General features: G+C 58.0%; 1 protein-coding gene across 2 annotated transcripts in view; it reads right to left on the reverse strand.

Moving 5' to 3' along the window:
• Window positions 1–15,529, reverse strand: part of ANO1 (anoctamin 1) — a gene marked incomplete at both ends in the record, with an annotated part of 164,967 nt that overhangs the window by 8,982 nt on the left and 140,456 nt on the right. For both annotated transcript variants that reach the window (XM_079708287.1, XM_079708288.1), the window contains 6 exons: window positions 6,714–6,866; window positions 9,653–9,798; window positions 10,362–10,462; window positions 12,413–12,470; window positions 13,731–13,842; window positions 14,016–14,217. In XM_079708287.1, coding sequence (XP_079564413.1) covers window positions 6,714–6,866; window positions 9,653–9,798; window positions 10,362–10,462; window positions 12,413–12,470; window positions 13,731–13,842; window positions 14,016–14,217 — 772 coding nt within the window. The remainder of the gene's footprint in view (window positions 1–6,713; window positions 6,867–9,652; window positions 9,799–10,361; window positions 10,463–12,412; window positions 12,471–13,730; window positions 13,843–14,015; window positions 14,218–15,529) is intronic.

Here is a 15,529-nt window from a genome sequence, read left to right on the forward strand (position 1 = left end):
ATGCAGAGCGAGTGTCAAGGAGCAAAGCCAGGGCCCCCGGCTGGGGAGGCTGGGACCATGGCCTGGGTAATGACTGGACAGCAGTGTGGTACAAACCACTTCCCTTCTGGATGCCCCCTTGTTCCCATCACCCCAAGGTGCAGCACTGCACCTAATCACAGGTGAACAGAAGGATGATTACACAGCACCTGGAGAATCACGTGCTGCTCCACTGGCCTCCCTCCCAGCAGAGACAAGAACCAGAAAGCCCAGGAAGGAAGCCCTTTACCCAGGGCTAGCCCCACTCCTTAGGGCCTCAATGCTGCGACTCCTGGAAGGGCTCCCAGTGCCCCTGCCCCCAACCTGACCGCGTTCCTATCAGGCTAGGCACACATCATCGAAAAGCTGGGGCTGGAATCCTGTCCCAGGCACTTTCTCTCCCTGCCCGGAGCCAGATCTGAGTGGTGACAACGGCACTTCTCAGGAAGGGCTGGAGGGGACAGTGGCCAGTGGTTGGGGGTCTCTACCCAGGGCACATAGAGCTGCTCATGGGTGTGCCTGCCCTCGCAGTGAGTGCCCATCTCGGGGGTGTATGCTTGGGGGTCTGCAGAGACAGCAGGAGTTCAGGCCCATGTAGCCCAGAAGCTGGAAACCGCAGGCTGGGACCCAGCACCCGCGGTCTGCCGTGAGGGGGCTCCCCAGCCGCCGCCGGGGACCACTCCATGAAGCAAGCACTTACGCTGCCCGCTGCAGACTTTCTGCGGGGCCTCGCGGGAGTAACCCTCACCTCCCTGCCCATCAGCCTTCCGTGCAGGCTATCACCGAACCCGAGATGGGAAGTTCGTCCTGGTTCTGTTGGGTCTTCCCACGAGGGCAGCGGTTTTTGATTCACTTTCGCGCTGGAGCAGTGGCAGGGCGGTCACGGGGCCTGCACTCCTCGGGGTGCTAGATCCACCCACCCTTCCCGTCTCTTCCGAAGGAAGCACTGAAGGTGCAAGTGAGCAGGAGGCAGCTCCTCGGGCAACGCATCCTTACAAAATCAGCGCTGTGCACAGCCCACCCTCACGGCTGGCCGTCTCGGGGGCTGGGAGCCCTTCTGGAGACTCCGGGCTCCCGGGGAGGCTGTGAACTGCACATCCGTCATCCCTCCTGGGCCTAGCACGCAGCCTGGCACGTGGGGCTGGGTGCTGTTGGGTAAATGTTGGCTGAGTGACTGTATGAACGTAGAAAGCCCTTCCAACTAGGCTTCATGCCCGAGCAGAGGTTGCCACATCCAGGTGCATGGGTGTTTCCTCGAGCTTGCCCGCTACTTAAAAAAATGCTGGTGGGAATGTAAACTGATACAGCCACTACGGAGAACAGTATGGAGGTTCCTTAAAAAACTCAAAATAGAGCTACCATATGACCCAGCAATCCCACTACTGGGCATATACCCTGAGAAAACCATAATTCAAAAAGAGTCATGTACCACAATGTTCACTGCAGCACTATTTACAATAGCCAGGAGATGGAAACAACCTAAGTGTCCATCATCGGATGAATGAATAAAGATGTGGCACATGTATACAATGGAATATTACTCAGCCATAAAAAGAAACGAAATTGAGCTATTTGTAATGAGGTGGATGGACCTAGAGTCTGTCATACAGAGTGAAGTAAGTCAGAAAGAGAAAGACAAATATCATATGCTAACACATATATATGGAATCTACGAAAAAAAAAAAAAGGTCATGAAGAACCTAGGGGTAAGATGGGAATAAAGACACAGACCTACTAGAGCATGGACTTGAGGATATGGGGAGGGGGAAGGGTAAGCTGTGACAAAGCGAGAGAGTGGCATGGACATATATACACTACCAAACGTAAACTAGATAGCTAGTGGGAAGCAGCCGCATAGCACAGGGAGATCAGCTTGGTGCTTTGTGACCACCTAGAGGGGCGGGATAGGGAGGGTGGGAGGGAGGGAGATGCAAGAGGGAGGGGATATGGGGACATATGTATATGTATAGCTGATTCACCTTGTTATAAAGCAGAAACTAACACACCGTTGTAAAGCAATTATACTCCAATAAAGATGTTAAAAAAAAAGATACAATGCAAATAAAAAAAATGTTGATGGATGTTTACAGATCAGGATGATGTATTTTTCACGCAGGCTCAGCGGCCATGGCTCACGGGCCCAGCTCCGCGGCATGTGGGATCTTCCCGGACTGGGGCACGAACCCGTGTCCCCTGCATCGGCAGGCGGACACTCAACCACTGCACCACCAGGAAAGCTCGGAATGGTATATTTTTAAAAAAGTGAAACCTGCTGCTTCTAAAGGAGCCTCAGCTCTGGGTCAGCAGCGGGCTGGTATCTCCATTACAACAGTTGGCCCTGGCGGGCAGTGGTGCCTCCTTCAGGCCACATAATGCACTGCAGGTCTCTCTGTACCAAGGCAACTCCCTTTATCACCACCAGTCGCTTAGAGAAACATTTATCCAAACCCAGACCTGACTAAAGTGGGGAGACAAAACCCCCCCGAGCATTGGGTGTCTCAAGGGAGCTGGGAACAAGCACGCCTGCTGCGTACGTTCTGTCCACTCCTTCTTGCGGCCCCGCCTGGCCTCGAGGGCTCTGAGCTTGAGAACTCCGAGTGGGGGGCCGGGGGGCCAGTGAGCCGGGCAAGTTGAGGTTTCCGGGCAGGGGGCTGCCTCGTAGGGTGGCTCCTGAGCACAGCAGGAGGAAACGAGTCTGCGGCCGGCCCAGGGAGCGGCTCAACGGGCCGAGACAGGTGACAACAGAAAATGGGGCTGCTGAGGTGGGAGACGGATGGGCCAGCGAGAGCTTTCCACGGCCCGGGGCTGAGCCGGGCTTCCAGGTCCTGCAGTGCCTTTATGTCCAGGCCGACGGTCCTCTGTGCGATCCCCACCCCAGAACCGTGGGCTCCTGTTGAAAAAGTGCAAAACCCGGACGCCGCTCCGGCCCGCAGGATCAGCCTCTTTTGGAGCCTTGACCCTCCGAGTTATTCAGACACACACTCTGCACTCCAGGATAAGAATCATTGCTCTGACAACCTCGAGGTACAAGGGGCTGATGCTGTTTGGGACAAATCTTGGCTTCCTTTATGAAAATCTCGCGGGGGGAGATGCCTCATTTCCATCTGCCTTCTTCATCAAGGCATCACTGCTGTCCCAGGAGACGCTAAGCCCCATTTCCAAGCACACGTCAGGGAGGTGTTTAGACGTGCCTGTCAACTCTCAGCACCCAGGAGCTGAGCTCAGGCAGAGTTCCTCACTCGGAAGGCTCTGAAGAATGAGCATGAGGGCAGGAAGCACGTTGGTCTGGAGTCAAAGGTCAGGATTGGGATGCTGGAGCCGGTTCCCACGTGCGCACGGGGCTGGGTCCCTGCAGCCACTCGCCACGCCCCCCCCCCCCTCCAGGGCCAAGCAGGGCAGTCGCGGGGCCTATGCTTTGTGGCAGAGCTTCCTCCAGACACTCCTGGCGCCGTGGGTGCAGGTCATGGGGGCCACTGGGGCTCTCTGTCCCTTAAGGGCCCTGCACGGATCACAGGAGGAATACAAAAGCCTCTTCAAGGAAAGGTTACCGTGGAGGAGGCCATAAACAAACCCAGATTATGCTCCAACTGACCAGGCAGGAACCAGGAAGAGAGCAGCCAATCCGTAAGGACTGGGAAAAATCGAGGAGCCGTGAGCGGAAACCCTGAGGATATGATCCAAGCCCTGCTCATGGTGGGAACGACAACGCCCACCAGGGCCGCGGAGGGCCGGTGGCAGCGTGGCGCCCTGGTGCTCCCTTCCACCCTGGGGGGCTGCAGGGTCTGCGTGCTGCTACAGGACACGGCCACGGCTCTGCCAGGCACAGATGCCAAAGCAAACTCTGGCCGCTGTGGACACGCCTGGGGCCTCCGGGCACCTGAGAATTGGGCCTTTGTAAGCAACAAGTGGCGGGAGGCGACGCTCTTTTCTTCACGGCCACTGGGCACGGGCTCAGGATTCCCAAGGACTGTCCAGGGAGTGCCTGGCGGGCTGACCGTCTGCCCCATCCAGGCCTCAGGCGTGCACCTCATGGAGGTGTGCCGGGAGGGGCCGAAGGTTTGAGTGCTCCGCTTCCAGCTCAGCTCCGCTACCACCTGGCCTCAGTCTCTCCATCTGGAAAGTGGGAACAAGGATTTGTCCCAGCTTCCCCATGAGGCTCCTGGGGGGACTCGACAGCTGAAAGCCCCAGAGAAAATTCAATGCCAGACACAGCTCTCTGGGGTTGTCCTCAGAGCTGGGTGGGGTACGCTTCCGAGAGCCCTGGGTTCCACGTCACCTTGATCTCGAGGCGGGATTTGCAGTTACGGCCTGTGGCCCAAATCAGTGCATGGCTGGTGCTTGTTTGGATGACCCACGAGCAAAGAATAGCTCTTGCATTTTCAAGTGTGAGTGAAAAAAGCGTGAGAAACTTAGCCTTTTGGTGAGAATTCTGCACATCACCTCACAGTCCACAGAGACAAAAACGTTTACTCTCCAGCCATTCATGGAAACGTGAGCCAGGCTCTGACTCAGTGCAGCAGCAAACCCACTCCTTTGGACTGCTGTCCTCCCCGGCTCTGTGGCCACGGCCCTCCCAGCTACATAGGGGTGTGGTGTGAGGGGCGAAGGCTCGCTCCAAGGCCACAGATGACGCAGAATCAGGGACCCTTGGGGCCAGAAGGGACTTCACAGGGCCAGTGAGTTCAGGGGCCTTAAAATCTTTTAAACTCATAAACGAAGTCTAGGAGGGAGGACATCTGTTTGCTGAGTCTTTGCTGATTGTCTAGGTCGTCCAGATAGGAAGGAGACTAAAGTGTCAAAACACAGGGCGATGACCTCTGTACTGGAGCTGGGCTTAGACATCCCTCCTGGCGGAACAGCGAGCGTGCCTGGACCCTCCCTAAGCCTGGGACCGGCAGGTCACATCATGGAGCCCAGAGCACAAATGTGAACCAGGTGAAATCACCGAAATCTGAGCGTGTTTGAATTGTGAAAATGGCAATTTCATCCGGTTCAACCTGAGAGGCTGCACTGTGTAAAGCCAGATTCCAGGCTTCTCGGGGGACAGGGGTGGATGGTGGAGAATCAGTGGGCCTGGCATCATCAGCGGGTGGGGGCCGCACCATGGGGCCCAGCACGGGCCAAGGAGTCCCTGGCTGGGGATGCAATGGCCTCAGGGGCATTTTCAACAAGGGCAACCCAATGCCAAGGGCGAGAGAAAGTTTTGGAAGGAGTGATGAAGCCTCTGCAATTTTGCAAGATTATATTTGGGCTACAAAAGCCCAACCCAGACTTCTCTGGTGGCGCAGTGGTTAAGAATCCACCTGCCAATGCAGGGCACACGGGTTCAAGCCCTTGTCTGGGAAGATCCCACATGCCACGGAGCAACTAAGCCCATGCACCACAACTACGGAGCCTGCGCTCTGGAGCCCGTGAGCCACAACTACTGAGACCTGCGCACCTAGAGCCCGTGCTCTGCAACAAGAAAAGCCACCACAATGAGAAACCCGCGCACTGCAACGAAGAGTAGCCCCCACTCGCCACAACTAGAGAAAGCCCGCGTGCAGCAACGAAGACCCAACGTAGCAAAAAAAAAAAAAAAATTTATTTAAAAAAAAAAAAGAAAAAGGAAAGCCCAACCCAAAGATCTATCTCGCTAGTGTGCAAACCTTATTTTGGTAAAGTGACAGATAACATCCCTAACACACAATTCAATCTTGTTCTAGGAACCAGCACAGAACTAGCACAGGTGCTGTTGTAACTAAAATTGTGTTCAATAGGAGATAAAACGAATATATTTTGTAACTTTCCATCTCATTTCAAGATAAAATCCCAATAAAGACTTTTTTGTTTTCACCCTGAAAATTGGGTCCCGGATTAAGTTGATTCCCTTTAAGATACGATGAGCATCGTCCTTGCTGCTGAGGGCCAGCTCTGGCCAAGGCGTGCATGGGGCTCTGAGCCCTGCCTGCTAGGTCCCCCCACTCCTGGACAGACGGGCACCCACATCTGCTTAAATGCCTCTGGTGACGGGGAGCTCACCACTCCACAGGGATGTCGGTTCCACTTTCGACACCTTTGACTATTCGAAAGTTAGTCCTTATGCTGATGTTAAATGTCCCCCAACCCCAAGCCCCTCTTCCACATGGATGAGGAGCCCCTTAGTGACTCGGGGTTAAAAAGCCCAGGCTGCTCTCGGCCCTGACTCGACAGGCAGGTGACACGATGCTCTTCCTTCATTGCCGGGAGGGGGCTCCCTCCTTCCTTTACTCTTCTGTGAACGTTAAATGACTAAATGATACACTCTGTAGGAAGGCACTGCTGAGCAGCTAATATTAGCTGGTCTGGCTCTGTGCTCTGGGGCCACGCAGACAGCCGGGGAGGGGCAGAGGTGCTGAGGACCATCAGAGGGAATGTATCTTGTCGACCTCCCGGAGCAGCACACTGGGGAGATACTCAGGTATCCGAGACATGAGCTCTTTCCCAAGTGTTCTCTGTGGCCCACACATCTCAGGAGTTGGCAGTTCAGGGTGGAGTGGAGAGGGGCCTGGAGTTCCTGCATCCTCACCCCCACCCCATCTCTGACTCTGTCCCCAGGGCAGGCGTAATGAGGAGCCTGGGACCCCACTTTGCCAGCTCTGCCTCTGGCTTCTGGGGAGCAGCATCCTTTCCCCAAGCCCAGTATGTCCTCCAACCCCAGTGCCCAGAGCACTCACCGATGTCCTTGGCTCTGACGGCCACCGGCCTTCGGAGCTCGGTGATGAACTTTTTGGCGTCCAGGCGTATCTCAATGATGTTGTTTAGCAGCGCAAAGAGCGGGGCCAGCGGGAAGGACGCGACGAACAGGGTGACAAAGCCGAACTGGATGACTGCAGGGAGGAGGAGGCGGCGGTCAGCATGCGCTGCCCCTGTCCCGGGACGGCAGGACCCCTGCCCCACGCACCCGGGTAGGACGGGGCCCTGCCTCCCACGTGTAAGAGGGGATCTCGGACACGCCCAGGCCGGGAGGGAGCTGTGGGCAAGGTTCCAAGTTTTGCTCTGGACCTGAGTCTTGCCTCTTGAATAAAGGGCGTGTACTCACTTAGCATGTGTCTGATCTTAAAAAATCACCAGTAATGGGAAAAAGGTGCCCATGAGCACAAAGGTCCAGCCTCAGTCACCCTGTGTGCGGGCTGGGACGGTGCCCTAGTGCTTCCTAGGACCTGGGGGGCCCGCGAGCATCACTGCGTCTCCAACAGCCCCCAGTGTCCCCCTCCATCGGGCCTCGGGGAGCCGGTCGGGGACCGCTGCCCGCATCCGGACAATCTCGCCCCTCTGCCTCACTCTCTCCCTGTTCCTTGTTCTCCTCGTCATGGGCTGGCGGGGCAGGTCGGGGAAAGGGTGCTGAATGGAAGCGAGTGGAGGAAGCTGGCTCAGGAACTGCATAGCCAGATCCCACCCAAGGGCGCTCGGTGCCAGGCGGGAAACAAGGGAGCTGGCAGAAAGTCGCCCTTGGCCCGGCGGGCTGAGCGTGACCATTGTTAGCGCGGCAGGGTGCGTGGAGGCTCTGTGTGACCCCTCGTCCCAGAGCCACGTCCCTGGCCCCTCACGTGCCCCACGGGGGCTCCGCGGGATGCTTCTGTGGACACTGGCCTCGCCTGAAGGCTCTGGAGATGATGGATGGGATGGAGGCCACTGGATAAGCTCAGGGTTGGGGCCAGGGGTCTGCTGAGCCCCGAGGCTGCGGGTTCCCCGAATCCCGAGTGACACTGCCTCCTCTTGCAGGGACAGCAGCGGGGAGGGCAGCTGGAGGTGCGGGTGGGTCATGCCCACTGGGCCTTTTCTTCCACCTACCCCATCCCAGCCCGAGTCAGCCTGGAGGAGACTGCCAGGCACAGGGTGGCTGCTCCTTGGGTGGGCAGGAGGGGCCTGCCCCAGGAATTTCATTTCACTAAACCCCAGAGGACGCAGGACTCTCCAGCCACCATAAAAATTAAAATCTGGGGACTTCCCTGGTGGCACAGTGGTTAAGAATCTGCCTGCCAATGTAGGGGACATGGGTTCGAGCCCTGGTCCGGGAAGATCCCACATGCCACGGAGCAGCTAAGCCCGTGCGCCACAACTACTAAGCCCACGCGCTGCAACTACTGAAGCCCACACGTCTAGAGCCGGTGTTCCACAACAAGAGAAGCCTCCGCTCGCCGCAACTAGAGAAAGCCTGCGCGCAGCAACGAAGACCCAACGCAGCCAAAATAATAATAATACTAATAATAAAATTAAAAAAAATTAAAATCTGGGGAAATGACCGACTGCAGTCTCTCAGCGGATCATAGGCTGCTGTTCTTGCTGTCCATCCTCCCACGGGGTCAGGCCATGGAGACCCTCCTCCCAGGCCCCACGATGAGCACAAACAGCCGGGCAGAGGGCAGGCCTGGGGAAGCGGCACCCACAGGGCAGGGAGCTGCCCATCTGCCTCCGGTTCAGCCTGGATTTGATTCCGGGACAAAACAGAGGATGTCACCCAAACACCACACCATCTCCTTGTTTTAAGTCTCAGAGTGTTATGGCACCGTCGTCCGGGAAGCTGGGAGTGACTTACTGGGACCAACTCTGCCAACAGGGAGGGAAGCGCCTGCGGTACAATTAAACAGAACCACTCCTGCAACCCAAGGCCACTCCACCCCTGACCAGCCCACCCTGCAGACCAGTCCGTGGCTGGTTCGCCCAGGTGCCTGTTAAAACGCAGAGTTCTGGGTCCCACTCCGTGCAGACCAGGATTGGGCCCGGGAACCAGCATTAAAAAATTTTTTTGGGCTGCACTGCGAGGCTTGAGGGATCTTAGTTCCCCGGCCAGGGATCAAACCCAGGGCCCCGGCTGTGGAAGCCCAGAGTCTTAACCACTGGACCGCCAGGGAAGTCCCCCAGCATTTAAGATAAGCTGTCCATGGTGGTTAGGGGGCACGACACTGTGGGACCCCTCTGCGTGAGTCTCAGCCTTCACTCATCCATTCATTCAGGGAGCACGTATTGAGCACCCAGTGTAGAGCTGGACCTGTTCTAGGGGCAGGGGGTATAGCAGTGAAGAAGAAAAAAGACCTGCTTTCATGGAGCTTTGATTCTACAGGAGAGGCAGATGGCGGAGGAAGGAGAAAGGGATGGGGACTAAAGATATCAGCTGCGGTGAGAACCAGAAAGCAGGGGGAGGGGCTGCCCCTTTTAAACGCTGCGGTTGGGAAGACCCCTCTGGCGGGGGACTTTCTGAGCAGAGCCCTGGAGGAAGGGAGAGAGGGAGTGACGCTCATACCAGGGGAAAGCATTCCGGGCAGGGCACAGCCCGTGCAAAGGCCCCTTGGCAGGAGTGACCTCTATGGGTTTGGGTAACAGCAAGGAGGCCAGTGTGGCCCAAGTGGAGGGAGAGGTCGGAGGTGGGGTCAGGGAGGCTCCAGGTGGCTGCCGTGCAGGTCACACCTGACCTGTCCCCTCTCTCTCTCGCCCCACTCCTGGGAGTCATGTGCCGCCTCTGGGCGTCCTCCCATCCAGCGACACAGCTGCAGGTGACACGGCTGAGTCCTGGGTGTGTCCCGCTCCGTGCAGGGACCGCGGCGAGCCCCAGGCGGCCAGCTGGCCCTTTTCCGCCCTGCCCCGTCTCCCAGGACAGGGTCCTCCCGTCACTCACTCATCTCCATGTACTCCGGGGTGAGGCCCGCGAAGGGTTCCAGCGTGTAATCCACCTCGTACCGCTGCTTCTTCTTCACGTACTCGTCGTGGTCAGAGGGGCTCTGGCGCTTCAGCCTCAGGTAACGGATGAACTTCTTCATCTTCCTGAAAGACACACGACGTCACCTCGGTTAGGTTTCCAGGAAGGTGGGCTTGGGGCTCTGGCACCTCCAAGTTGTTTTTCCAATTCTCTGAGCCATCGAGTGTTCTAAATCCCAAACTAACATCTTTGCCATGACCTCTCTGTTGATGATTTCCTTTGCCATTTTCCCCAGGGGCAGCGGGCAAGCATCACTGCTCTGTTTGTGACATGAGGAAACGGAGGCCAGGGAGGGCCCCTCAGGTGTCAGGGGTCTGGCCGGGCCCAAGCAGACTTGGTTGCCTTGGACCATGGAGGCTGGCACGTGGGTTTGGGGCCACCTATGGGTACCCTGCATCCTCAGCCAGTTGGGAGCAGGGGTCATCCTGGCCTCGTCCCTGGCCTCGTCCACTAGGGGTGGCTACAGCCCATCTTCCTCCTGTGTCCTCACCACCTCCGTTTCCGGTGCCCCCACCCTGGTCCTGGCCCCACATCATCTGTCACCCAGACTACTGCAAGAGTCTCCCGAGCACCCCAAGGCCCTGATCTCTCCCTTGCTCCGCCGTGACCTGAAGCTGATGCTACTCACGGGATGCCAATCTCAAACAGGTTGTTCTGGATCAGCTGCTTCCCCAGCATGATGATGCTCAGCTGGATGCACAGTTCCATCAGGCAGCCCCCCGGGGCGCACTGCGGCACAGAGAACGGGCGTCAGCCCCTGCCCCTGCCCTGCCTATCGGGAGAGAGACCCCAGCTCCCAGCGAGGGGAGGTCGGCCCTCGGGCTGAGGGTTGAATTGTGTCCTCCACACAGAACCCCCGGAACCTTATTTGGAAATAGGGTCTTTGCAGATGTGACCGAGGTAAGATGAGGTCGCGCTGGCATAGGGTGGACCCTGCTCCTATTGCTGGTGTCCTGATAAGAGGAGGAAATACACAGGTACAGAGAGGGGAGGAGGCCCCGTGAAGACGAGGCAGAGATCGGAGAGGCCCATCGATGAGCAGGGGAGGCCAAGGATTGCCCGCGGCCGCCAGAGCTGGGAGAGAGGCCTGGAGGAACCCTCTCTAGAACCTTCGGAGCGAGCGTAGCCCTGCTGATGCCTTGATTTTGGACTTCTGGCCTCTGGACCCATAAGAGAATAAATCTCTGCTGTTTTAAGCCACCTGGTCTGTGGTATCTTGTTACAGCAACTCCCGGAAGCTAGTACAACCTGGCCGACAGGCTCTCAGGGCTGGAGCAAGGCTCAGAGCGGAGTACACTGCCAGGGAGTAGGCAGTGGTGGGGCTGGATCTCAGGGCTGCTCCTTCCCCAGGGCCACGCAGGCTTGGGCCGTGCAGCTGGGAAGCCGCAGGGTGAGGAAGCTGGCCACCCCTCGGAGGCCTAATGCCCTGTCCTTCGTGGGCTTGTACTGGGGGCTGGGCAGGCCGTCAGAAGCTTAACTTGTCCAAGTGAAGGGAACTCAAGGGACACTGGGTGACACTCTGGGGCACAGCTCACTCCTCTCTGAGTCCCGAGCAAAACTTTATATACCGTTACCAAAAAATTTATCTGGGACAGCCATCAGTCTCATTAAAAAAACCCAAAAACTTCCTCTGTTTTATTCTACTCCACAAAGGCATTTCCCCAACTTCTCCAGCCATTAAAGAGATTAACAGGGTGTCATCTATGTAAATGATGTGTTATATAGCGGGGGAGCACATTGTGGGCTTTTTGCGAACATCCCTTACTGCGGATGAGGCCTATGTCTTGGGATGTTCAGGGGCCGGCATCTAGGCGGTTGAACTTCTAGACTGTGCCCCAGGCAGCCAGATCACCCTGTACCTGATGCCCACCCCAATCCTCCCTACCGTTTCACAGAATCTTTATCAAGAAGACCGTGATAAAAAAGAGCCTTCTTGGGGCTTCCCTGGTGGCGCAGTGGTTGAGAGTCCGCCTGCTGATGCAGGGGACACGAGTTTGTGTCCCGGTCCGGGAAGATCCCACATGCCACGGAGCAGCTAGGTCCGTGAGCCATGGCCGCTGAGCCTGCGTGTCTGGAGCCTGTGCTCCACAGCGGGAGAGGCCACAACAGTGAGAGGCCCGCGTATCGCAAAAAAGAAAAAAAAGAGTCTTCTTTTCCGATATGCTGAATTATTCTGGAAGTTGGAAATTTGGACTGGTTTCCCTGAGACCCGAAGCCCGGCTTGGTCTGACGGAGCAGACAGAGCAAGTCTGGGGGCCAGGACTCAGCGGCAGAAGGCAGCTGGATGACTCACCAGACCTGGAGTGGCCGGAATCGCTGAGCAGAAGCCAAAGGTCACCAGCATTGTGCTTGGCGGGAAGAGAGGTGGGCATTTCAATGTTAAAGTAAAAGAAGTGTAGCTGAGTCCTGTTTTTCCCTCACTAATTCATCTTAACCAAAGAGAAAAACATTCAAGGTCTTACAGAAAAAGAAAAAAAAAAGCGGGTGTAACTTTTTGGCTTCCATGACCCTGAAGAGACGTTCTCCTTTCAGGGTAATCCTATATGGACAGACCAAAGAAGAGCGAAGCCCCGTCCCTGCCGCTGGAGAACAGAGCAGGGGTCTCTCAGGGCAGGGAGCTGTCAGGCTTGCCACGTGGACAGAACCAACAGAGCGGAGCAGTGCGTACGATCTCGTTACCTCTTCCATCCGGAAAGAACGGAAAATGTACACGTAGTCGCCTGGGCGTCCGACAAACCTGCAACAATTGGGGGTCATTTAGAGAGGGGAGAGTGGGCTCGCGGAGACCCCCACGTGGGGACTGGGCCGTGTCATGATTCCCCAGGTCAGAGCCTCCGGTGTCTCACAGGCTTTTCCCTCCGCCCATTTCACCGCCTAAGAATCAGCCACAGGGGTTTTCTGTTGGTTGAACGTTCATGTGATCCCCAAACCAACAGGTGGGTAAGAAAACATAGCTTCAACAGGAAACCAAGAGGCTGAGGGGCAGATAGAGGGGAGGGAGCCCAGGAGGGGAAGAAGGCACAACAGCCTAAGGGCAGAGGGTGCCACCCGCCGTGGCAGGGTCACGGAACCACGCTGGGGACCGCGGACCGGCTGGGGTGCGGGTGGTCCCTGAGGCCGCCTCTCAGCCTCCTGTGGGCTGTGGGAGTAGGGGCCCTCTGAGAGCCTGCTCTGATGTGGGTGCTCTCAGGGGGGGCCTGTGCACCTTGGCCCAGCTCCAGGACCCCAGGGTGGAGTGGTACTTATAAATCACGTGATGCCGAGGAAGGTGATTTCGGGAGGGGTTCTGGGATCAGCCCTGCCAGCCCCTAGGCGGAGGGGTGGTGGGGAGTCTTGGTGGGTGGGCCACAGGCCCCGATAAACCCAGGACGGCTCCAGAGGGTCAGGGCATGGGGTTCACCCCCCACCAGCCTGGAACACCAGCGGCTGCCTTTCCTGCATCTTCTCCTGCAGCCCTCACCCCCTGCACTGTGGGAACCCCTGGAGCTTGCTGCCTGGGGTCCCTGCTGCCTGGGGTCCCTGCTTCCCAGGGTCCTGTTCCCTGGGGTCCTCAACGTCTAGGGTCCCTGCTTCCCGGGTCCCTGCTGCTTGGTGTCCCTGCTGCCTGGGGTCCCTGCTTCCCAGGGTCCTGTTCCCTGAGGTCCTCAACGTCTAGGGTCCCTGCTTCCCGGGTCCCTGCTGCTTGGTGTCCCTCTTCCCTGGGGTGCCTGCTTCCCGGGGTCCTTATTCCCTGGGCTCCCCGATGTCTAGGGTTCCTGCTTCCCAGGGTCCCTGCTGCCTGGCATCCCCAAAGTCTAGGGTCCCTGCTTCCCAGGGGACCCTGCTCCCTGGGGGCCCAGCAGGAGCCAGGCCTCTCCCCAAACTCGGCGGCAGTGGGAGCCACACCGACTGCTCTGTCCTGGGCCAGGTGCCTCCCACCTGAAGAGAGATGAGGGAGGGGAGCCTTCTACTGGACTGCGGAAAAGCAGTGCGTTTCAGTCTCTGAAGAAGCCCCTACCGGCCTTTGAAGAACGCCACGTAAAAGATGGGGGTGTAGGAATTCACGAACTTCAGCAGGAAAGCCTTGAAAATCAGCCTCTCCTCAAAGCTCTTCTCCGTCTTTGGAACCTCTAGAAGGAGTGAGACACACGCTGCTGAGCCACTGCCCCGGGCCAGGCTGACCACTTCCCTCAGTTGTCACAGCAGTGGGGCTCAGAGAGGGTGAGTGACCAGCCCAAGGCCCCACAGCCGGAAGGAGGTGGCCTGGGGCCGCCAGGCTCCAGGGCTTGGCCGGGGCACTCACCAATCTTGGTGAGCCACCTGGCTATGCAGCCGTACACCTCGTCCAGGAGGATGATGACCACCAGGTTGATGATGACCGCCGTGGCCGTGACCGTCACCCGGATGTTGGACCGCACGGAGGGGGAGGAGTTCATGGCTAAGGCCGCGGCCGTGGAGATTCTGTAGATGATGACGCCGAGGACGATGGCGAAGGTCACTGCGACCTGCGGGGGGAGGAGGGGACGCTCTTGGCCGGGTCCCCCTGGGCCCATCGGACAACCTCCCCCAGCTCCCTGGGCCCAGCTGTCCCCCCACCCAGGAGCACTTCCACTGCAAAACAAAGATGGGTGCTTCTTGTCACCCACCAAACGCCCTGGGCTTTATGGGTGCTAACTTCACAGATGAATGAGTGGCTAGATTCTGTCTTATAGAAGAGGAGACTGATGTTCAGAGAGGTTGGGCCACCAGGCCAGGTCACCCAGCGCGTGAACTGGGATTTTCTGGGTGTGTCTACCAAGCTCGGAGGGCAAGGTTCTGCTGCTCACTATGGGGCATCGAGACATCTTGCCCACCGTCCCCGACAGGACTTAGGGTCGCTGCAACCCCAGTGGCTGCCTGGCTTGTGTGACGGCAGGCTAACTGCAGGGGGGGCTTCCCCCCAGCCTGGATGACCCTGAGTGGAAGCGGTGACGTTCTCGATGCTATTGCAGGAGGTGGGTGGGGCGTGGGATGGTCTGGTCCCACCAGCAACGCTGCAGGCCTGGCTGGGACAGACGGATGGGGTCCCTTCTCCCGACCTCGCCGGGAGCCACCCACACCCTTCGGCTTGTCCCTGGGAACGAGACCCTCATCTTGCCCAAACCACTGTGGGACCAGAACATTCCCTAAAACTTGGACTGGCGGCCGCTCGAGAAGCCGGGCTAGGCTAGGATGACAAGTCTGTTCCGCGTGGAGCCGTGTGTCTGCCTGGGCTCGTCTTCCTAACCCTCCAAGGCCCTGACTCGCCCTGGAAGACCTTGTCCTCACTGTGTCCTGCCCCGAGAGTGCGGATTCCTGCAAATGCCAGTCCCGAGGGGACACTGAATGGAGGGCAGCTGTGCAGGGCTGTCACCCGAGCCCGACTACACTGCACCCTCTGTGTGTCCAGGGTCCCGGGCATGTCACTCCCATTGAGGCTGTGCAGGGTGGCCCACCCCTGCCAGAACAGCCCCTCGAGGCTCCCAGGACAGCCCTGGAGGGGCACGGAGCCATGCTGTGTGCCTCTGATTGCAGCTTGGAAGGGCTGTGGCTGCTTCACCCCAGAGGGAGGCCACAGCGACAGGCATCTCCCAGGAAGCTCTTATTGTAAATTTCGGGCCAGTAACTCTGTAGCTGTCCATATCTGCGGGCGACTGAACGGTGACCACACACGCCCGGGGAACGTCCTGATGAAGGGGGGGCCCTGTGGTGAGGTGTGGGTACCTCTCGCCGCCAGCTCCCGGCTCCCGGAATGCGGGCTTTCCTGGGAAAATCCCGCGCTCCTGCCAAGAGGCCCCT

The sequence above is a fragment of the Hyperoodon ampullatus genome (genome assembly GCF_949752795.1).
Source record: "Hyperoodon ampullatus genome assembly, chromosome: 7".
Classification (NCBI taxonomy): Eukaryota; Metazoa; Chordata; class Mammalia; order Artiodactyla; family Ziphiidae; genus Hyperoodon; species Hyperoodon ampullatus.